This window comes from Athene cunicularia, assembly GCF_003259725.1.
Source record: "Athene cunicularia isolate RWA chromosome 4 unlocalized genomic scaffold, athCun1 chr4_part1, whole genome shotgun sequence".
In the NCBI taxonomy this organism is placed as follows: Eukaryota; Metazoa; Chordata; class Aves; order Strigiformes; family Strigidae; genus Athene; species Athene cunicularia.
In genome coordinates, this window is record NW_020799098.1 from 24,626,725 (window position 1) to 24,651,546 (window position 24,822).

Here is a 24,822-nt window from a genome sequence, read left to right on the forward strand (position 1 = left end):
AAGAGACAGCCCCCTGCCCAGCCAGCCTTCTCCTTTTTTTTCCCCCCTGTTTCCTGCTTTCCGTGCAGGCGTCAAGGGCTGGTGTCGTTGCCGCGGGACGCCGTAGGCGTGTAACCGCTTTTAACCGCTCCGCTGAACCTCGGCGGGAAGCCGGGGCAGCTCCCGCGGGTCCCGGCCGCTGAGCGAAGGGAATGGGTATGGCAGCGCGCGTCAGAAGGGTGGGTGAGCTCCCACTGCTGCGCCTCCACGAGGAATAAAGGCGGTGTCCTCGGTCACCTCTGTCACAGAAGGAGAGCAGACCGTCTTAACGCTTGTAGCAAACAAGTGGCCAGTGCCAGGGCTCCCTGCGGTACTGCTTTAACGCGCTGAAGCAAAACAAACGTCTAAATATGTGGACAGCTAGTAACACAGGAGTTCAATCACCATGTCAGGGCTGAACCAACGCAGCACATAAAATCATTTTCCTGTAACAAACGTGGGTTGGTCCCTTCTTCCGTGGCTGCGCAGGAGCCGTCGGACTTCGATTCAGTATTTCTCCCCATGCATTCGGGTTTGGGAGACTTCAATGTACATCTGAGAGATCCAAGAGAAACTGAAAAGTTACGCTCTGTCTTCACCCACCGACTGTTTAATTTACAATCAATTTCTTCTGAGATCTTATATGTTTTCTTCCATTTTTTTTCCTCTACTTGCTGAACGCTGGGAGGGGAATAAACTTGTGCAAACCGAATAAAAACGGTTTCCCTCTCAACAATTACCTGTCTGATGTTTAGATTCTCTCAACCTGTTGAATTGCTAATTATTGCTCATCTGGGAGAACAGGGAGGCCAAACAGAATTTGTGACACTAAAAATATCGCCATTGATTTAGAAAAACATTCATTAAAAAAAAAAAAAAAGTACAATTCTCAATTTGTACTTGTCTCAGGGCAATTGCCAGTGCTATCATTTGTATACCTTCTGTATTCACTTCATTTTCTTTTTTTTTTTTTTTTATAGAACAAGAGACTGTCTACTTGGTGACATGGTCAGGCCCCAGCAAATTACATAGAGATGAAAGATCTTTTTGTCCAATCTGAGAAAACATGAATGTTAATGATGCCTATTACCATTCCTGTTTAATTCTTAAGATTGGACTTTAAGTAATTGTAAGACCCTGTTGGTACAGAAGTTGCTGCTGCTCTTTTATAAACGCACGTGATCAGGTGGACTCTTGTATTTTCAACATTAGTATAGCTTGTGAATTTGGATTTCTGCATAAGAAACACATGACAGTGAGCAAGTAAACAGACTCACAGCACAGACTGTGCTTTTCAGCCTGTTTTGCAAGTTATTCCATATGCACTCAACTATAATGGCTATGCAAACAAAACTGGTATCACTTTAGAAAAACGTCTCCAGTTATGTTTGTATTTATTTAATTCTCATTAAGTAATTTTTAAAGCTGTGCATATTCCTGATACCAGAACTAAAGAGTAGTTAAAATGGCTGACATTTGTAATAGCCAAACAAACTGTTTAAATAATGCTAAAAGAATTATTGCAGGTGGTTATCTCTATTTGTAGTTGATAAAGCTACCTAGAATAACATCCAGCAGAGCAGTGTCTGCTTGTGGGCTTGTGACATGTTCGTGATTCTTGGAAGGCAAGAGTTTAACCCTTTGTGAAGAGATCAGACTGAATACCTGGAATGACTATAATTCACTCCTGGGTATGGTGGGGGAACAGAGGATACCTTTGTTTCAACATGTATTGATATGAAACCACTGAAAGCAGGAAAAACCTTGCTCTGCCACAGGAAACAAAACTGAGTAATTGTGTCATGATGAGCTTTGCAAGATAAAATGAATGCAATATCCCTCTTGAGTCTGTAATTGATCATGGGTCACGTTTTAAAGACATATTACTCAACTAAAATTAAAGCCTTTTAAAAGGTAGCTGAAGTACACTCAATATCATCACTCTATTTACAACTAAGACAAATAATTTTTAAAATTAGACTTGTTTTCTACCTTTCTGAAAATCACATATTATTTGGCTTTTTATGTTTTGGTTTTTTTCCCAAAATACATGAAAAAAGTGAGATATTAACTCCTGAGCTTGAATTTTTTCCCTATTGAACAAAACCAGTCCTACTGTTATTATCACTGAAGGCTTAATCTTGCTTATTGAGAGGAGGTTGTTTATAAGTAAAACACATTTTCTTATCCTGAGGAAAAAAAATGGTTTTTTGTTAATATTTTCTTGTTTATTTTATTTTTAGTTTTTTGTATATTGATATGTTGATGCAGTTTTGGAATTGAAATCAACTTTTATTGCAATTTTTGAAGCAGTTTTTTTATTTATTGCTCTACAAAATTTGTATTTTGAATTGCTTGAAATTTAATTGCAGTATAAGGCAGATTCTTGTAACTTAACACTGAGATACTTTTGAAGTCCACAAGGCAGTGTTTCTCAGTGGTTTAGGGGACAATACACCTTGATCGTTTAAGAAATCTTTGTAATGGAACAGAGATGTTCTGAGTTTCCTGTGTGTCCAGAGGACCTCTGAGGTTAGGAGTTGCCCTAAAGACATACAGAATGGTAATGCTGAGACGGTTAGAAAACACAACAAAAATATCTTTCCTGAAGTTGACATTTCAAGTTAAATTCTGTATTTTTTCATACCATTAATTAAAATACTAATTTACTAGATGATAGGCTCTATTTTGGAGGAATCCTGTAGGGAATCTTTTGCTTACTAGAGGTTCTAGTAAAGAAAACCAAATTTCTGTCACATGGTAGAAACAAGAATTAGCATTTTGTTGCAGACCAAAAATTCCAAAAATTCTTTGTAAATCTGTGGTCTAGTTTCTATTTACATTAGGCTTTCTATAGTATCCATCACAATTATGTGTCTTTACAAAAGACTTGATCCCATCTCAAACAGTTTTTGCTGTATAAGGTAAAGGTATAAGATAAAGATAAGTGTTTGATTTGCATCACACTGTCGGGAGCAATTACATAAGTTGTGCTTTTTGAGCACCTAGCACTAGTAGATCTGAGCAGCTGATGTTAATGTAAACATTACATTACACTTACTCTAAGTGAACTTTGTCTCTAGGTCTTTTTTCTCTCCATTTGCATACGTAGGCAGAATGAATGTGTCAACTCAGATACTCAGCCTTACATTGTGTACATTCAAAACTCTACTCCTTTCAACTAATGTGTTTAGCATTTCTGCAGATCAAACCTCAGGTTTTCAAGTCAAATCCCTAAAAAAGAAGGAGAATACATATTCAATGGTCAAGTGAAAAGTTGTTTTTGTAATTTGATTTACTTGCCTTGACAGAAGCAAATATAGAAATGGAAATTTGATAGCTAAGAATTGAACTGAATAATCATTAGGCTTCCCAACTACCGTAACAGTAATGGCAAGTGCCCAGGAGACCTCAGCCTCTCCCAGCCTGGATTAATTCTGAAACCAGATTCATGAAGTGCATGGTCAGAGGCAGGAAATCCCACTGTGCAGCATCAACTGATGTACAGGTACAGCATTAGGGTTGGAGCTTGTATGATTCTGTCCCTTGAGCTAGTGGAATAATTAATTCCTTTAACTACCCTTCCCTTTGCACCATCACTTCTCAACAGCCCCTGATTACATTTCACTAGTCTGTGCTAACTGTTTTCCAAATTAACCATCACAAGTGTTTCCTTTCCCCAACTCTTTGCTCAGGTAATCAAAACCTCCGTCCAAATTCAAGTCACTATATGACTCTGATCAGTTAAATTGCTTCCACTTTATCAACATTAAACATTAGAGCTCAAACAGTTAAATATGACAAAGCAATAAGAAACTAGATTCAGAGGCTTGAAACACTGAAACATTTTCAAACCTGGAGTATAGCATGCTCCTTGTTATATCAGTAATGAGGAAAGAAATACAGTTCATAACTTTGTCCAGACCAAGCATCTGGGAGCACAAGTCTGTTGCACCTTTCGCATCTCATGCAGATGCAACACATTGTCTGCAGCAAGATGCCAGTGGCACTAACACTGCTGTAGTTAGTGGGGAGAAGCCTGTTGTCTTTATCTTGCCAATATATTGCCATGGTATTACAGAGCTGTCCTGGGCGTTTTGAACTAAAGTGTCTGGTAATCATGGTAACTAACAGCTTTAGAACCATAGTGGAATCCGTAATGACTTGTATTTGGGTTTTCTTTCATAAAGTATGATACATACAATTAAAGCTTTTAAATGTTAAAATAGAAGGAGTATGTTCATGCAATAACTATCCAAAATAGCCTTTTAAAATGCTATTCCATAGAATAAAAAAGAAACATGTCAGTATATACTGTAGACCAACTTGGTACAGTCCCTATCTACTCCCCTTCTTCCCAAGCTGCCTTTGGTAGGATCTTGGCTGAAAATTGTGGATCAGTTACTTCAGACAACTGAGGGAGTGATGGGTTTTTTATGTGGGGGAGACTCATGTTAGATGCATGGCTGGCCCACCAGCAGGGATCTGCAGTGCAGAAGATGTCACTAGGAGCTTTATTCTTTATCTGTGGTGAAAGTGTTTCTTGTAAAGGTGCTACGGAGAAATGCTTACAAACATATATTGAGGGTTTGTGTTTATCGTAAAAATAAATAAAATATCTTTCATCTCCTATTGATTAATCAGCTTTATTGTTAAACTAAAGATGTGTCTCAATGGCATGCAATCCTGGAAGCATGCTCTCGCAGGTAGCAGGGGCAGTAAAGTGGCAGCAGCCCAGAGGCCCATCTGAACTTTCATGTCCGCCATGCCAGCAGGGCTAATTCATCCAAGGAGAGTGCTATACTTAGGTGCTAAGTTCCCATGTTCAGATTTCAGTGTGTATCTTTCTTGCATGTAAAGTTACTTCACACTGCTGTCTTGTTCTGCAAATCTCTACAGCAGCTGTGGCCTACATGTGGATATACTTCATATTACTGTACATCAGAAAAGCAAAAATGGCAGGCATCAGTCTTACTGTATTGAGTAAATTGACTGTATCACAACACATGAGGTTTTGCTGTAATTTGAAATATTTTAAAAGATTAAATTGTATTGCATAACTGCTCTGTAAAATACTCACTGTGCTGATGCCGCAACTGTGTATACCAAGATTGTTAAATTAATCAGTACTGAAATAGTATCTTTTGGGGGCTAATAACTTTGCTAATTGTGTTTATTTTACAAAATCCAGGGAAATTAAGGACTGGAACAGACCCCCCGTTAATTTTGTACTGCTGCTGTACATAGAACTGTACAGCAGACTTTGATATTGGATGGAAAAACAGTTGCATGTGTTTGAAAGAAATACTGACTTGCTTTGTGTTTGTATGTAGTTAGTGGGATGTGTGTGTATGTCTCTTGCCCACAACAAAATTTCCCATGAGTTCAGGGAGAATTTTTCGTCAGAAGTAGGATGTTTAAGCAGGGCAGGACTGAGGAATGACACACTACCCTTCCAGCCATCCAATTACATAGATGGCTTAAATTGCCTTTTAATTGGAGACTATGTAGTCTGATTTATATTTCTGCCACATCTCCTCGAAATTTCTGCACAAGAAGTAAAGGATGTGATAGCTTCTTAGCATGCTCTGTCACCTACATTCTCCCACCCAAATGACCAAGCTTTAAATAACGATTCGTTACTAGCGTTTATATTGTTCAGGCAACCTATTTTCCTGCAGTAAGAAGCCAGCCAGGTGTCTCAGTGGTCATACAGAGGCCACCTCCCTAAAAATTACGCTGTTCTCTGATCTGTTCTAGGTCTCACAGTTCAGGCTAATCATTGACAGGGCTTTTACAATCACAAGCTTTTACTGAAGCTTTGATAAGACACTCCAGCAGTTCATGGCAAATGAAGACGGTCTGCAAGGCAGAGGCTCCAGTGAATGAATGGATTTTTTTCAGCGTCATTGCAAGAAATCTGACTTTTAACACTGGTGCTATAAACCAGCATAATGTGTGGCCAACGACTGGAGAGATTTGTTGCTTTTTGGACATTAGTTTTCATAAGGATAGTTACTGGGCTTGCTGGAGAGGGAAGATCTGTGTGGAAAAAGGACACCCACTTCAGTCCCGTGAGTGAAACACAGATGTTTTTGTATGACACTTTCCCCAAAGAGTTTCTCTGGGGTGTAGGGACAGGGGCTTTCCAGGTGGAAGGCAGCTGGAGGAAGGATGGGAAAGGCTCCTCCATCTGGGACCGCTTCATCCACTCGGAGTTCAGGGATGCTGGCAGCACAGATGCCTCCAGTGACAGTTACACCTTGTTGGACAAAGATTTGTCTGCTCTGGATTTTTTGGGAGTTACTTTCTACCAGTTTTCAATTTCATGGTCAAGGCTTTTTCCTACTGGAGTGGTAGCAGCTCCCAATGAAAAAGGACTCCAGTATTATAACACCCTTATTGACTCTCTACTCTACAGAAATATTGACCCCATGGTTACACTGTACCACTGGGACCTGCCCTTGATGCTGCAAGAAAAATATGGGGGATGGAAAAACGAATCAGTAATTGATATCTTCAACGACTATGCCACCTTTTGCTTCCAGACCTTTGGGGACCGTGTTAAGTATTGGATTACAATCCACAATCCATATTTAGTTGCTTGGCATGGGTATGGCACAGGTATTCATGCTCCTGGAGAGAGAGGGAAAATAACAACCATCTACTCTGTAGGACACAATTTGATCAAGGTACAGTATAGTAAGATTTATAAACTGATCTTGCACCACCATGGGAAGTGATGGGAGGAATCAATCATGTAATCAATGCTCTTAAAAAAAATTAAGGAATGTGAAAACATCAAGAAATAACCCTTGGCTAAGGCATAATCATCCTCATGTTTATTTTATTGTTGTTGTCACAACAGCTGACTCAGTAATTACTTGTTTAAAGTGCTGGTTTATTATTTTATTTATATTGGGTTTTGCCTACAAGATCCAACTAGCCAGCTATTAAAGACCATGATTTTTCCTTCTTTGTTCTTTTCACTTAAACACACTGACATGACCATTCATTCAGCTCCACTGAAATGACTATTCTGTTAGTTTAAGATGAAATTTATTTCCATTTGCATATTGGATCAATTCTACTAGGAATAGAGAATGTATATATAAATATGATTAGTTCTAGCTTATTAAGATCATATTACAAAATGTTTATTGTTAACTAACAAGGGTTTAGGAGTAATCAGATGTCCTCTTCAGTATTTAAGAGTTTCAAAGTTACATTATTTCCATGATGTTTTCAGCATTTTAATTTTTATGTCAGTCTTATTTATCAGCTGTCTTTTACAAATTACATATACAAAAAGCTTGATCCCATGATCAGTAGTTTCAACAGCTGCAATACTGGGTCTTAAGTTCATGGTATTCTTTCTTCGGAAAGGACAAAAAGAAGTCTGAAATGGGTCATATTTTTAAAGGAAAAAGTGCAGATGTTGTTCCTGGTATTCTCAACAGCATTACAGAGCTTACAGCATTTCCTGTGATAGATTATTAATTTAATTCTACGGAATAGCTAGTTCCTATGCATAGGAGCTTACTTTTTTTTTTCTTGCTATAATTTAAAACAATTCAAATAACAGCAGTTTAAGATAAGAATTAACAATATCAATAAAACATTTTTTTCATCTATAGTGCTCAAAGTACTTTACAGAACAGGTCACTATCCTGTCTCTGTTTGATAGAGCAGCTAGTATAATTTCCCCTGCTCAAACTATTCCTAGCTGTCACAAAGAGAATTTTTCTACTACCTACCATCCATTATAAGTGTAATTAACAAATAAGTCTGAATGTATTTGTCCTACAGAAAGAAGTATGCATGTGGGAAAAAATTAATTGCCAGAGTAGTTAAAAATATTCTGCAACTGACCATATCCATTTCTTGTATTTGCTTCTGGGCTTGAACCTGCGGAACCTCTTTTTTCAGAAAATTCACGCTGCTGTCCGTAGAACTTGTACACACAGAAAAGTCATTGAGCAGCCTGAGTTACTGATTTCAGACTTAGCACAAGAATGATTTGTGAAATAGAGATTTGTGAAACATCTCAAAGAGAACTGATATGCAATCATTCTTTTTATTTTCAAGTGTTATATGAAATATATTTGATATAATACATGTAAAAGATACAATGTAAGTTTGCAGCATTTCTTGCCTGCATTTCTGAGTGGCACAATCATAACTGGGCAGTCTCTGAATTTTCCCACTGTAAAATCTGTGTAAACAGCACATAGGGAGCAATACCTCTGCTGAAGACTCAATTCCAGGAAGCCAAGCACATCTAGGTTTGATATACAAATTACTGACCTTAGTTCCTTGGTCTTTATTATTTAACTCTCAGACTTGATATGATAGTTGGTTCTAGTTTTAAAGTCTGTGAATCTGAGTATAAAATAAATTACTTCAATGAAAGAGTTAATGAGACTTTCAGCAACACACAATTCATTAGCCAGTATTTTATTATTCTTGGGCAGAAATTTTTTTCATGTTGTATGTTTCTTACAGCCCCATGAACATTACCTAATGTATTAGAAGTTTTCTCCTGTGGCACTGTAAAATTTCTGAAGATTTTAGGTCTTCATGAAGAATCTCAAATTTCTAGCAATGTATTTGAGGAACTAGAGTTTGATGTTTGTGATTGGGGGTGGAATGGAGGCTCTTGAGGTACCCCTCAACATGAGTCAACTCTTCTTATATATGTAAATATTTTTTTTTCCTAATGTAATTAAAGCCAGCCTTTCCACGGAAGTCGTAGGTGGTATTATATGTTTCAAGCTAACTATCCAGAATCTTTGTTAAAGATTTTTTTGGGTATCTAAATGTTCAGGTTGTTTAGTACTGTTGACAATACCATATTAAGCAGGGTGCTTAGGAAATCCCTGTGGGGAAAGTAATCCACAGAAGAAGAACTCAACATTTCAATTAAAAAAACATATTTGCATGCTACTATGTATGCTATCCATATACAGAGTGTAATAATTGCTACTGATAAAGGACCTGAATCTACTTCCATGGAAATGAATAGGAATTTGAAGTTTGACACTTACAAATTGCTAAGGGGTTCGCATGGATAAATCTTTATTCAATCATATGATTGTTACCACTAATATGAGGAGCATGTGCAATCTTATACCAAATGGAGAGTGGCTGTCAAAAGTGTATCTCCTTTCTTTATTAAAAGAGACTGTACTTCACAAAAGTAACACTGGAAAACAATTAATGATAGCATGTAACTTGCCATGTGACATTTGAAAGCCACATCAAAGATACAAAAACTATGAGCTTGAGGCAGCTGTCATAATGAGGCAGATAATAAAAAAACTGCACACAAAAATTAGATAGATTTCTCTGATTTAACAGTAAATAAATCTGACAAGGAGCAAGAAAATACAATGCAGATAAATCATGGTGGCTGGAGCTAAATGAGATATGTACCTGATGTATTATTACCATTTTCTCTGGATCTAGTTATGTTCTTTTATACTTAGATTGAGGTTTGTAAAGATCACAAACTGCAGACCAAACTGTCTTCTTTTCATCTGTATCACTGCCCTTCAGGCAGTGCTGCCTTTGCTACATAACAGGCAGAAAGAGGTGTTTTGGAGTTTTTTTTCCTGTTAAAGATCATTCACACTCCTTTCCATCTGGCAGAGAAGTCCTGGAGAAAACTGTCAGAATAATATCTCCCTAAAAATTTTCTTCATGGACACACCTTCATATCACATGCTGGGAAAAGACAATAAATTCCCTTTCAAACATAGTGCAAATAAGGTTCATCTCTGTGCCCAGCTGCGCTACTCCCAGCTCTTTTGTAGCTCTCACTATGCCAGGATCTCTTTGAGGACACTGCTGCCTGTGGGATCTTTGGATGAGCATGTCCCACAGAAGTCCCACAATTAATTCTCCTGAAAAACAAATTTATACTGGATGAATGGGGAATAATTCATGTCTCTACATCCAACCAGACATTTTCTTCCTTCCTCTGAAGGGGCCTCCTTTCCTCAGGATCTAGAAAGATGAAGCTACACCAGTGCCCATATTTCTTACAGGAGGAGGCACATCTGTCTCCATCAAGCACAGCTCTAGAGTGTACAATAGAATTGTCTATGCTTGTTAATGTCTTTGCTGGAAAATTTTTCAAACAGTAGTAGCCATCAATGATGATGTAAAATTCAGCACAGATTCACAGTTTTTTGGATGATTTTTTGTTTTCAGGTTAGTTTTCTTTCACTTCCTGGAAATCATCAGGAAAAACACAATCCAAATACAAGATGCTTAGCATACAACAAATTTGACAGTAAAACCTTAGTCCTTCAAACCACCCTCTTAGAAATTTAGTTGCCTACATCTCAAGAGCCCTTTGTTCCTCCACAAAGGCTTGAGCTTCAGGGTCAGTTTGCAAAATAAGGGCTTTACCTCTACTGACTATGTGGCATCTTTACCATAGACCAAAAGAGCCTTGAACTGAAATACATTCTCCAAGTAAGCCACACACACCTGCCCTTGTTTTAAGTGATGTTTAACACCATGATCATCAGACTCTGTATTGTATCTCTTCATGGTTTAAAAAATGAACATTTAAACACAAAGCCAGAATAGTTTTATTAGCATTTTTTTAATTGCTTGACTTTAACATATGTTAAGAATTTGGAAGTATTGGTCTTTCAGTAGTAGACTCTTTGCATACATACATGCTAACTTACAGGATCAGAGTGTGAAGGAATATGAGAATATTTCAAGAAGAAAGGAGAACAATACTGTTGTCGTGAATTTATTAAATTGACTTGTCTACCCTTTTTACAGGGTTAATACTAACTGACTTAGCACTCATTGTGACTTTCAAGTCTATGGAATAATTTCTATATAAATACCAGGAAAATATGCTGAAATTAATGCGTCATATGTATCTAGAATAAATACACAATATTGATCCTGCTTTCACTGTGTAGTTAGCCTTGACATTTGTCCTTGATCTAACAAGGAAAGTGAAAGATTAGGGATTAAACTCTAACTGAAAAAAAGATTAGCCAAGATTTACTTAAAATAGCCAAAATGATGTATGATACACCTTTTAAATTGATGTTTGTTTCATATGTAGTCTTACAAAACAAATTATATTAATCAGTTTGTTCCATCAACAATAGTTTGCACTTAGCAAACACCTTCCATCTGAGAATGTTAAGCTGCTTTACAAATAATTAACAACTCAAAACAGAATTATAGGTAATCAAATGCTGTTGTCTCTACTACAACTGTAAAAACCCTCACTATATAGACAAGTGACTGTTTTTTTTCAATAGAGTTAACCCAAGAGTGAGACATCAGTGACACATATGAATTTGTGTATGGGGATCCTATCTTGACTCATATTAAATGTACCTATTTGTATTTGAGGTCTACTGCTGTAGAACATACGTGTGGCTGTAGATACTGTTTTTAATAGTCATCTTCTGATCAACCTCATGAAGGTGTGTATGAATACAATGAGCTGTCCCTGATTGTCTTTTACCTGTCAATATTCTGTTTAGTTGGTTTTTGGCAAAGCCATCTTTCTCCACTTCACCTAGAAATGTGTGATTGCTAAGATTTACCTGGTGCTGTTGTCATGCTACCTGGCACTGTGCATAATACAGCTGACTTCAGCAGAGTTTTTCCTGTTGAGCCGACACAACCATACACCTTTCATTAAACAGCAGTGTTAGCAGCCTGTGTCTGGGAAAAAAAAATCCTAACCAGGTGAGAAATCACTAGAAGCAGAGAACAAAGCAAGCCTAGCCCCAGCACCCACCCTAGGCTAGACCTGTGGGAGAGGATAGTGAAGGTAAGCGAGGGGACGGCACTGGCTGCTTACATTTTCTTATGATGAGACTGTTAAAAAATCCATTTTATAATATTTTAATTGTATCTTGCAGTTTGTCTCACAAGTACAATTTTGCTGACTTCCCTTTTCAGCTACCAAACCTGCATTTCAAAGGTTAATGTTACTTTATCAGTATTTTCAAAGACAGACCTTGAACAAATGTTACGAGCACGACCTTAGAAACCATAAACAACTGATACACAAAATTTCACAAACTGTAATTCTTTGGTACTCTATAGTTTAACCAAATATCTACCTGACATCAGGTCTTTTGTTTTTTTAAACTGTCAAGGCTGTGTGTTTCTAGATAAATTAACTGAAATTATTGTCAAAGGTAAGCAATGCTGTTTGGCTTGGTAATGATGTCAGTCTAACTCGGCGCTTTATTTCACAATCCTTCTCCATGTTTTTTTCTGGGTGCAAACAGTTATTTTCTTTCCAGCTTAAGAGTATAGAGCCACATGTCAGGAATATGTAAACCCTGAGTTACTTGACAACTCCTCAGCTGGTGGAGGTCAACTCTCCTCCCCTGTGTCAGATCCTCTGGCGTGATTCAGGCTGCGATCCAGAGTCACGCTTCTCTGACACCCTAGCTCTCTCCTTTTCCTATGGGACTCTGACAATGCTAGTGGTTCCTCGGTCTCACATATATTCCCTTTTTTGGTGTAAATTTTGATTGCTGCATTCTCTTACTTAAGTAATTAACATGACATTTGAAAGTTAATTCTGGTGTGTGACAATGTTAAGCTTTCTAAAACATTATATTCAGAAAAATGGAATTAAGATGTGATACAAGGTATGCTTTCATTGTCACTAACACAAATAGCAAAACTTCTGTCTGTTCTCGGGCAGGGAATATTTGGCCAATTATGAGTACTGAAACATGCCATACCAAATAGATCTTAGGAAATACTGCTGCCAAATTTCCTTTCAAAACCAAAGTGTTGCTGTCTACTTAAAATGAATAAGCTTCATTCTATGCTGCTGCACGTACTGCCAGAAAAAAATTATTATTATTATAGCAGCTTCAAGGGAGAAATTAACTAAAATCTTGGATCAAAATGCTCATGCAGAACTGTGAAACTTTTCATTTGGGTTCAAAGTTTGCACCTGGGTCCTTTCACCAAGTTTTTACATTTAGGGACTGTGCAAGTATCAAAAGTTGAACACTTACTCATATGATTAGACTAAACTGAAACAAATGGAAGTGTATTCCAAGAAGAGAGATGGCGTGGATCTGGATTGATCAGAGTAAATCCAGGTAACTCCCATAGCACAGAGCAGTTCACAGAACAGAGCCAACATTAACAAAGGAAACATCATTTGAGATGCATAATTTATGGAACGGTTGTAAAGATGGTTTAAAATTTTAACCGTATCAGCAATCACTGCTTGTCAAAGAAAGACCTAGATGGAACTGTCTAGATCATGAATCTCAAATGCCACCGTTAATAGCTGTTAAGTTCCAAAGTGTCCATGTAACAGCTATTCACATCTCTGATGGGACTTCTTGTGTGATTTAGACCTATGTTAATAGGCAAAAAGCCACAGCCCTAATGTGTCATAGGAACAATGTACATGAGATAGTGAACATTATCGTCATCTTGAGGTACCTTGCAGTATAACAGTAACTGCCCATTACAACTGTGCAGGGTAATTAGCATGCCTTAACTGTTTGTTAATATTTCCATAAAAGTCTGCAGTGAATCAGTCTGAATCAGATGCAGCTACCTGCCTGTCTAGCTGCTGACACACAGAGATTTATTAGGGAGTTATAATTTAAATGCTTTTTTCTCTCGTCAGGCTCATGCAAAAGTTTGGCATAACTACAGAAAACACTTTAAACCGTATCAGAAGGGGATGATGTCTATAGTATTGGGATCCCACTGGATTGAACCTAACAAATCAGAAGATGCTTTGGACATTTCTAAATGTCAGCAGTCAATGGACAGAGTACTTGGATGGTTTGCTAAACCCATCCATGGAGACGGTGATTATCCAGAAGAACTGAAAAATGAATTCTCATTTTTGCCACGTTTTACTGAGGATGAAAAAAACTACATAAAGGGGACAGCTGACTTCTTTGCATTTTCCTTTGGTCCTAATAACTTTAAACCTCCAAACACCCTACCAAAAATGGGACAAAATTTGTCACTCAATTTGAGGGAAGTACTGAACTGGATTCAACTGGAATACAACAGTCCTCGAATCTTGATTGCAGAAAATGGCTGGTTCACTGACAGCCATGTAAAAACAGATGACACCACAGCCATCTACATGATGAAAAACTTCATTAATAAGGTTTTACAAGGTTTGTACACAAGTTGGTTGTTGGATTTTTGGAGAGCTTTTTAAGATCATTTTATATTTAGCTCTGTTATAATTTAATCTTTTTTTTTTTTTTTTAAGAGATAATGGCAACTAAGTTAATTATTAATTATTTATACTGCATGAGTACAAGTCATGGGTCGGGATCTACTGGTGCTAGGTGTTGTACAAACACAGAAAAAAACATAGTCCCTGTCCCAGAAAGCTAAAGCCCAACATATGCGTTGGATTTTAAAACTAAATAAGTACAAAACTGAGTCAGAAATTAATGAAAATAAATCTACTGATATCACTTTTCACTGCTGGCAGCCCAACTGTAAAACCTTTGTGCAGGAACATACCTTGACAGCAGGAAAACAAGCCCATGACTACAGACTGTCATTGCCATGCTGGGGTTTGTACTCCAATGTAAAATGCATGAAGAAAATCCGCAGAAGGGCAATCACTTTTCAGGATTATTTCATGCCAAACAGAGATAATATGTTTTAATAGCACATTTTTAATCTTGGTATTTGCTCTTCGTAAAGCCAGTGTACAGGGGTGCTCTCTCAAGGCAAAATACTTAATTTTGTATGAAATATAAATGCAGTTAGTACCTAAAGCTTCTGCACAACCAGTGTTTCTCTTCCCCCTCGCCCAGCCTGTAGGTTCAGTGCTGGGAGAGGGATAGCTGCTCGTCCCAAGAGCCATCCTCCCAGCAGGCTGCCCCACAGCTGAAGCCGCACTGCAGTGGTGGGGTGGCTTGGATCCCTTTACAAAAACCTTTCTTATCCTCAAAAACACAAGCAATCATTTACTCTGACACCAAGTCAGGAAGTACTGTATCACCAACAAATGTAATTAAGCTCCAAACAGCGATTATCCAGATAAATTTAAAGCTGGTTCAGATTGCAAACTTCACATAGTGCAGCTGTGCAATATGTCATGCCTTTTCCAGATTTTGAGGAGGTTACATTCCAGTATTTGGTTTATGATATTTTAAATACCACAGACATACCAGGAAAGTATAGATGCAGGCCTGGATTTGGAGGTGTGAAACAGGTAGATTTCTGGACACATACATAAGAAAATCCATAGTGTGTTCTTTTTGTGAATCCTCTTCAGCAGACCTGGATGTGATAACGGTCCATGAATTCACACTTCTGAAATACTTGGTCAATGTTCAGCCACTAACTACTTCTCAGGAATTGTCATCTACATTTTTACATATGCAGATACTTCAACCTCTACCTCAAAATACAGGATTATCTCCCAACTAATGCATTTTTTGTGAAGAAAACTTTGTCTGATCAGAAATAATATTTGGAACATATCTTCATATTTTTACTTACAGAGAATTCAGGTATACATTTGCTGTTTCCAGCAAATTCAATTAGATCAAGTTAACTTCAAAACATCATTTATATAGGCCAAATTGTAACGTGGCTGTTAAGATAGCATGTAACAGGTGATAAGGTGCTATACTCTTGTGTGTATGTTTGTGTTCAAGAATGCTGTAAACTTTGCACTGTATGTCTGTAACTCACAGCACTGAGTCATGAAAATATGTGATGTATAACATCACCATTGCAAAGAACTGACCTCAATTATGATACAAGGATGCAATTGAAACTACAGCTTCTTAGTAGCATGGATATGCCTGTCAATACTGAAACATCCTTCCATGGATGTCCCCTCTAGCTCCTGACCTCTTCTACCGTCAGCCCTTTGTTCCTGCCCCCAGTCATACCCTTGTTTTTTAGGAGGATTTTCTCATCCCCACTCTAACGTTTAGTGAGGATCCTGACTTCTGTTTCTGCCCTCTCCTTTCACTGTCACTGCTGATAATACTACAAACATACTCTCACGATGATCCACAGGATCTCTACCTATCACCTAAGCATTAATTCTTTTTACCACAAAATATACATAAAATAGAGCTTTTTTCCTCTACCCATTTAAACAGCCAGAAATTCTCATCTAGGCATGCACCATCTCGAGTACCACAGCTTCTTTTGCTCTGACAATTAAACTTACCCCTCTTCCATTCAGTATGATTCTAGAAAAAAAAAATGCTTTCTCATTTACCACTTATGCTGTCCCTGTATGTCTACTTCCATTCGTTCAAGCTTCCTCATTGCAAACATGAAGTACACATCTTTACTTGCAAGGCCCTTCTGGACTATCTCTTTATCCTCTACATCATTCTCCACCTCTGCATTTTGCAACTGATCTCTTCAGACATTTTTGTACTTTCTCTCATGGTTTCCCTAGTATTTGAAAGTTACTTTTCTTGAAAATACATGCCATTGTGTTGCTTTGTTACATTCCCTCATCTCCTTACCAGTATTCTGGCCTTGTCTGTCAGCTTCTCATATACTTATATTGTAAGCTCTTAGGATTTCTGATTTCTTCATCCAGCAGTTAGTAAAATATCATGCTGGACTATGACAGTACTGCTGGGTACCTTATTACTCTGCTGCCCAAATACAAGTACTATGCAAAACTGTCTCCTGCTGAAGTTGCAGCATAGTGTGACTAAGGCGAAGAAGTTCAGTGGAAATACAAAATTATGCAAAGTGAAGTGTCCTGAGAAAATAAGGATAGGGAATTTTGGGAGAGAATAGAGCTTTAGATCAGAATACTTCATTTTTATTCCTTGGCTTACTCTCAGTGGACTACAGGTAAAAAAGGCAGCTGTCCATCTGTGTTAAAATCCTCAGTAACCCCACTTGGCCACTGCTTTGTCCTTTATAAGCTACCCTATTATAAGGGTAACATAAGGAGTTATTCTGCATTATTTCCTAGTTTATAACTGGTGACAGGCAGCTAACATGACTGACCATGGAGTCTGGACTTTTTCTTCCAGGCTACCAGTTGACACACAGTGTAAGTGGGTAACGAACATTGTTGTTAGTTGGTGTCCAGCAAGAAGCTGCTTTAGAAGTTCTGCTGCCCTTCCTGGTGAATCATGTTCCACATCTGAGAAAGCAGTCACTTTGTCATCTTTCTCATATATTATGTGTAAAAGTTGATAAGTAAATTCATTTGCAAGGTGGAGGGACATTAAGATTGCCTGAAGAAACACGCTTGTGCTGCGCCCATTCTGTGAATAAATCAAGCACATCAGTCTCTGGATTGATCAACCCAGCTTCCTCTAAAGTCATTACCAACACTTTTCTTTTACAATTTAGAAACTGATTAGAAATTCCTAAATGTTAGAGCTTGCAGAGATCTTTCAAATAAAGGTTGAGAGTTTTAGCTTCATGACAAAGTCACAAACTATATCAACTTTTTCACCCTTAATTTTTAGTCATGATTCTCTAATTTTATTGGTATATTACTTGCAAATCATCAAATGCAATTTAAAAGCTCGACGTGGCACAATGTTTCATGTTTGCTTAGAGCAGAAATAAAGCATCCTACAGTAATTTAATTTCTTAAGGAACTAGTGATGTACATTTTTTTTAATGAATAATGACTAAGATATATAATGTCTGTCACAATTTTGCAATGAATTACAATGGGCCAATAACCCTACTGAGTGTTGAGAAAACCCTGAAGATTTTCAAAATGAATAGGCCTTTCTCATAGACAACCCTTATATATGTTAGAGTCCTAAATATAAGACTCATAGATGTTGCTTTCTCTTATGCAGCTATTAAATACGACAACATAGATGTGTTTGGTTACGCAGCCTGGTCACTCCTCGATGGCTTTGAATGGCAGCATGCTTACAACATCAGGCGTGGATTATTTTATGTAGATTTCAGAAGTGAAAAAAAGGAAAGGATTCCCAAGTCATCTGCACTTTATTATAAACAAATCATACGAGAAAATGGCTTCTTCCCAAAGGAGTCTACCCCAAGCTTGCAAGCTCAGTTCTCCTGTGACTTCTCCTGGGGTATCACTGAATCTGTTCTCAAGGTAAGTGTAAAATATTGGGGAGACTGCTGGAGGCAGAGCAATCAACAACTACTTTGTGAATAAATGACTATGTATGGCACCTTGCATTCAGGAATCTCAATGCATACTGCAAACAGAAGTTTAACCTAGCCATAATTGCCTAAGTTCAGTTTTATGTACTTCACAGGCTTTTGGGTGAGCTAGTCAGAGAGTGCTGGTGTGTTCCTGCAGCAGCAGACCCCGCTGCAGGAGCCCTTCCAAGGCTGGCCCATCCTTCGCCTTCCCTCTGCTTGCATCTCCACAGGACAGATATGATCAGGACATTTCAGACCAAGAAGCTGACCCCAACCAATTGTTCCTGGTTTATTTTTAAACCAAGAGAGTTTCCCAATCCAGTTTACAGTGTGGCCATTGGGATGCCTGTGACAGCGCAACAGAGAGGGTGGCACAGGGTGGTTATGCTGGTGGCAGCAGAGCTACCTGCAATCTCAAGGTCTCATCTAAAGCTACTGAACAAGGCAGAAAAAGATTCCTGGGTTGAGCCTGGCTCTAAATGCCACTCAGACAAGCAGATAAAAAGCCATTCTTTAAAAAAGCCTTATACCACAGGCGAAGATAACCAACATCAGAACATGCAACTTCTACCATCTGAGCTCACATCTGAAAGCAGATCACACCACCTTTTTTCCAAACTAGTTCCTACAGTATTTATTTCTACTTTAAATTTAGTAGATAAGCTAATCATATATATGGCCAGTGTTGGGATACTCTTTTTGTCATCACATAAAGATGGTTCAGTGACCAACATCAGCCTCAAAAAATAACAAAACACCACAATCTATTCACTGACAACCATAGGAAAAAAAGTAAAGCTTTGATGTATTTTGTTAATATACAACATTTTCTTAAATCAGATTTAATCTAAATATTTTAAACTTCACTATATTGTATTTCAAATCCTACAAAAAATATTTTTAAAAAAATGGAATAGAAAGTGCTACACAGAACCTTGTTAACAAGTAGGAGATAGTAAAAATATAACTAAATGCTACAAGTTGTTTCTGTCACATATTTGCATAGGCAAAAGGACTACCAGTAAAACCAGGGAACACTATGCCACAGTTTCACAAGGTTGATCTCAACAGCAGTGCCAAAATAATCCGTGCCTGTCTTGTGTATGCCCTGGTGCTTGTTCTTACCACCCCACTTTCCTGCCAGCTGCCTGAGAACTGCTGTTTGCACAACCACAGAGTGAACTCAGTCAGGGAGATTTATCTGTGTGAAAATATATGTTGTGTAGGCTGGTGGCAGGGCAAATGCCAAGGTGTAGCTGAGTAGAAAGAATGCAATTTTAATGTTTCCTGTAGATGAAGGAACAGAAAAGGTAAGACGACCACTAGCACAGTCAAAGCCCATATAGGTAAGTTAGTTATCCCCTTCCCCTTGGAGCATCTAAGCAGGACCTTCTGACATCCAGCACTAATCCTACAGCCAAACACAAGCAGAAATGCAAACTATGAGCAGGCATTCATCTAATTAAACCCCATTGTAACATACCATTTTTATTTTCACAGGCAGAATCCGTGGCTTCCTCACCACAGTTTTGCGATTCCAGCCTGTACCTCTGGAATGTTACAGGAGATGGGCTCCTACACAAAGTTAAAGGAGTGAAGCTAAAAACGCGACCAGCACAGTGCACTGATTTTGTCAGTATTAAAAAGCAACTTGACCTCCTGGAAAAAATGAAAGTCACCCATTACAGATTTGCTCTTGACTGGTCACTGATTTTACCCAATGGAGATTTGTCAGTGGTCAACAGGCAAGTTCTTAGGTATTACAGATGCGTGATTAGTGAAGTACTGAAACTCAATGTTCAATCCATGGTCACCTTATATTATCCAACTCACGCCTACCTGGGCCTGCCAGGTCCTTTGCTGCAGACAGGAGGATGGTTGAACCAGTCTACTGCCTACGCTTTTCAGGACTATGCAGCTTTATGTTTTCGGGAACTTGGTGATTTGGTAAAACTTTGGATTACAATAAATGAGCCTAACCGGCTAAGCGATGTCTACAATAGGAGCAGCAATGATACATATCGGGCAGCACACAATTTATTAATAGCACATGCCATGGCCTGGAGAATATATGATGAGCAGTACCGGTCCTTTCAATATGGCAAAGTGTCCCTGTCCCTGCATTCAGACTGGGCTGAACCTGCCAACCCCTACTTTGAATCTCATTCAAAAGCTGCCAACAGGTTTCTTCAGTTTGAAATAGGCTGGTTTGCTGATCCCATATTTAAGACTGGGGACTATCCAGCTACTATGAGGGAATACATCGGCTTTAAACACAGAACAGGCCTCTCGTATTCTTTGTTGCCATCTTTCACAAGTGAGGAAAAGCAGCTCATCAAAGGTGCAGCTGATTTTTATGCACTGAACCATTTCACCACCAGATTTGTGATTCATGAACCTCAGAATGGGAGCCAGTATGAATTTGATCGTGACATCCAATTTCTGCAGGATATCACCTGCCTGAGCTCCCCTTCTCGTTTGGCAGTGGTGCCCTGGGGAGTGCGCAAAATTCTCAGGTGGATTAAAAAAACCTATGGTGACATTGATATTTACATCACAGCAAATGGAATAGATGACCAGTCCTTAGATAATGATGAACTTCGAAATTATTACTTGGGAAAATATCTACAAGAGGTTTTAAAAGGTGAGTACATGGTAGATTCAAGTTCCTCAGGGCCATTTCTGCAGCACAGACTCAGGCATTCCTTAAACAAGCACTGAAGACTTGCCCCAGACAGAGCAATGAGCTCTGGTCATGAAGCAGGACCTGGCCATCAGCATTCATCCCCCTGAGGGGCCTGATACTGCAGTCACACTCAGGGCAGATACAGCATAAAGCAATGGCACCAAGCCCCTCATGTGAAATGCAGCCACAGCTGCTTCCAGTTTCAACCATGTGAGAAGCCATCTGGGCATGCATATACAGCAGAGTAGTTACTCAGAAGCTAGTAGGGGGCACTTTACACAGACAACTCCCAAGATACAATCCTAATTTCTGCTCTACAAAGAAAGGCAGGAGCCTCCTTACTTGCTTGCTGAGCTAGGGTCACTGGTCAGGAAAGCAAAAGCAAGTCCAAGGAGACCCGGAGGGACATACAGAAGAAGTACAACAGGTCACCAGATTTTTAAGGAGTTGCTGTTGAAGAAAGAGTCAAACTCTAGTTCCTGTTCCACTACTTGTTTTCTCCTGAGCACCTACAGAAATCTAGTTCTTCACTTTAGAGAAAAATTATTAACAATCATGGAGGTACTGGACAAAAAAGTTCAAGACAATGATCTACAGCAATAGCTTGTTGTATAATAAATATTGTGGGTACCTCACCCCTCCCATCCCTCTTCCTTCAACCAAACATTAAAAGGAAAGCAGTGAGCCACAGGACACCAGAAAGGCCTCAGTACCTGAACCATACAGCCAAAACAAGACACAATACATCCCTGCACTCATTATTCCCTACTGTGAACACTAGTGAGTTCCCTGACAGGAACATCGGGTGTCTAAAAGCCCTTCTGAGGCACCTGGTCCTCAAACAGAGTCTATGTATTCTGGCTTCTCCTCTCTAGGAGCTAGCTATGTAAAAAACAAGACAGATCTTATTCATGGCTAAGCAGGGCTTCAGATTACTTTTAGACACCAACAAGAAACAGGGTATTCCTTCTCCAAGGCTTAGCTCTTTCTCAATTACTGTAGGACTGATGCTTTGAGGCAAGCTTTGTGGAGAAATCCCCTTGCACCCCGGCCAGAGTAAACATACCTGCTTTATAACTCTATTCGAGTTGTAGAGTCTTTTTTTTCCACAAATCAGGACTAGGGAGCATTTGCCGACTTATTTTCCACACTAATTTCACACTGCAAACAAAGGAACAGTAAGTTACTAAAGGAAGTAAGTTATTAAAGGAAATGGCTGTTTGAAGGGCACTTCATCATAGTATTCCCATTTTAGTTTTCAGATAGCATGACACTTTATAGTAGTCACAAAAAGATCCCAACTGACAATGTTCTTGCTTAATCTGAATTACATCCCAATTATGCTCTCTGCTTACACATGAATTGGAGAGATGTTTACTCACCAAGGTCTGCTATTTATGATTTCATTCAAGTATTTTCACCCAACACTTGGTGGGTGACAGAGTCACGTGCTGCAGAGCTGAGCACCTGGGTTTGGAGCAGGGCAGGAATTTTCAGAAAGCTCCTCTCATGACACAGATGAGCAGCTGTTCCCCTTGAGTCATTGCAGCTGGGTTCAGTAAAGAGCAGAATCTGGCTTTTCCCAGAAAAGCAAGCTCCCAGCTCTAACTCTGTTCAAATCCAGATTTCACAGAGTACGTCCAGAAAATTCCCAAATTCTATTTTTTTTTTAAACAATGAGGCACTGTTTCTACTTAAGTAAGACAGAAGCAGTAGATGTAAGGAAATATTTTACGATACAACTAGTGTTTTTTAATTGATTGATTAATCATTTGAAATCTGAACTCATTACCTGAAAGTCTGCAGGTCATACAAGGTTTTATTAATACCTGGTTTTGATTTTCTTTTCCCTTCTCAGCATACTACATTGATAAAGTCAAGATTAAAGGCTACTATGCATTTAAACTGACTGAAGAGAAATCTAAACCCAGATTTGGATTCTTCACTTCGGATTCAAAAGGAAAGCCTTCAGTAAAATTTTACAATAACCTGATAAGCAACAATGGCTTTCCTGCTGACTATTCAGTCTGTGGTCCCTCCAACCAAGAAAAGCAGTGTAGTTTCTGTTTGTTTATTTCTCAAAAGAAGCCGCTAATATTCTTTGCCTGCTGCCTTTTCTCTACACTTATCTTGCTTTTAACTATTATTGTTTTTCACAAAAGAAAAAGAAGAAAACGTTTTAAGGCAAAAAGCATCCAGTGCATCTGTGTTTCATTTTAAGACAGGGGTACAAGCCCACTTTCAGTCAGATCCATCCCTATTTGCATTCTACAGAGGACGATGCAGATCAGACAACAGTAGAAAGCACTACGCGAGTCACTCCAATCATAACACACCAAGCATTTCATTTGCAAACGGAAAGTAATCATATGCACAGGAAGAAGAGCTATGATGACATTTGTTTCTGCTAAAATTACTTTTATCAACCTGCTGTATGCAGAAGATAAATCCATCTATTTAAAAAAAAAGAAAAAAAGAAAAAACATTTTATGACTCTCCTGTGCCTTGGAATAACCTTTCAAGCAGTTTGACTTGAAAAGAGACAGTAAGCTGTGAGAACTGATATGCACTTTTCTATGAACCTCTGGACCACAGCGTTTTGTGATGTATATTCATGTTATGAATGTTGTTAAGCATAAAACTGCAGTTGTTAGGGTTTACAAATAAATGTGTTATTAAAACCCACAAACTTCCAACAAAGTATACCACCCAGAATGAGATGTCCTGGGCCAGCTTCTGAAGATACCCCTAAAAGAACAAACTCAAGTTAACTCCATTATCGACCAACATACCTCTTACATAGTGGGTGAAGTAGAGATCAGATGTTAACATTTTAAGCAAATGTAACTGGACCCATGGGAGACAAGCCAAAATAACATACAATCACTATTTTTCATCTCTAGCCATCAAGATTTTTACTAGCAGAGAACATAGTATTAATCCACTTGAGGGCAATGAATAATGATAATTCAAAATTGCACTTTTTCATGGAAATAAATACATATTATCATCTTAGCTCTGGTTAAGTGCCAGTGCAAGCCATAGGCAGAATAAAACCATGAGAGGAGTTTATTGCTACCGCTGCATTAAACAAGAGCTACCAAGCCAGGTATAATGTTCTTAAAGGATAAATGAACCTCCTTCTCATTTAAACTTTTCAGGGACCAAAGCCCAAGGTTTCCCTTGGTCTGGTTTTGGTCATCTCAAAATGCACCCAGGAGGCTCTTGCCATGACCCACACTATCACTGACACTTCGCACTGGCCAGACTTTTCAGCCAGGGAATCGGATCACATAATTTCTCAGGTAGGTACCACACACCTCTGGAGAGGAACAGAGAAGCTGCTCTAGGAATGCAATGAAGGGCAAAAAGAGCCATCAGTGAAGTACCTACTGCCTTCCTCCACGACCTTCTTGTCCAGTAACTAGTACCATTTTCAAGACACAGTAAAATCCCCAACCTGTTCCCACTAGAACTAGTTACCTCAGTCTTTAGGTCCCCAAAACAGACAGATACACCTTCCCTGTACCCCAGCACCTCTGAAGAGGTGAAGCATAGAAACACATTGTCTCAACACACAAGATAGCATCAAACAAAAGGTACATAATAAGGTATTATGATAAAACAATAATGCAAATGCTAAAGCATTTACAAACTACAAAAGACTTTGTGGAAGCACTACTTTGAAGATATGTGCAACTGACTGAATGCCAAACTCCCAACACTTGACCCAACGTTGAGTCCCAGTTGATAAATACATGAGATCATTTCTCCACTGTATTTCAAGCACTGGCCAACATTACAGAAAGCTCATTAATTCAAAAGGTAAGCACTGGTAAGATGATGAGGGACTCTAGCTCATTTTACACTACAAAATGTTCTACCAGCAGAGCAAACAGCACAAGGTGTTAGAGGTGCGTGCATCCTTCCAACACCCCGAGACACTGACTCGTTATCACTGACAGCAACCA

General features: G+C 38.7%; 1 protein-coding gene across 1 annotated transcript; it reads left to right on the forward strand.

Moving 5' to 3' along the window:
- The first annotated feature begins 5,972 nt into the window (after positions 1-5,972).
- KLB (klotho beta) lies at positions 5,973-23,071 on the forward strand. The gene is made up of 5 exons (XM_026847072.1): positions 5,973-6,710; positions 13,682-14,189; positions 17,844-18,112; positions 19,666-20,809; positions 22,710-23,071. Exons 1-5 carry the CDS (start codon positions 5,973-5,975, stop codon positions 23,069-23,071), a joined length of 3,021 nt encoding a protein of 1,006 aa, XP_026702873.1.
- The last annotated feature ends 1,751 nt before the right edge of the window (positions 23,072-24,822 follow it).

What these genes read in the sequence shown, in the direction of transcription:
- KLB (XM_026847072.1), top strand. Translation starts at nt 5,973, where the DNA reads ATGTGTGGCCAACGACTGGAGAGATTTGTTGCTTTTTGGACATTAGTT. An exon ending in CATTAATAAGGTTTTACAAG is followed by an intron (nt 14,190 to 17,843) that starts GTTTGTACACAA and finishes TCTCTTATGCAG; the next exon opens with CTATTAAATACGACAACATA. An exon ending in TCACTGAATCTGTTCTCAAG is followed by an intron (nt 18,113 to 19,665) that starts GTAAGTGTAAAA and finishes TTATTTTCACAG; the next exon opens with GCAGAATCCGTGGCTTCCTC.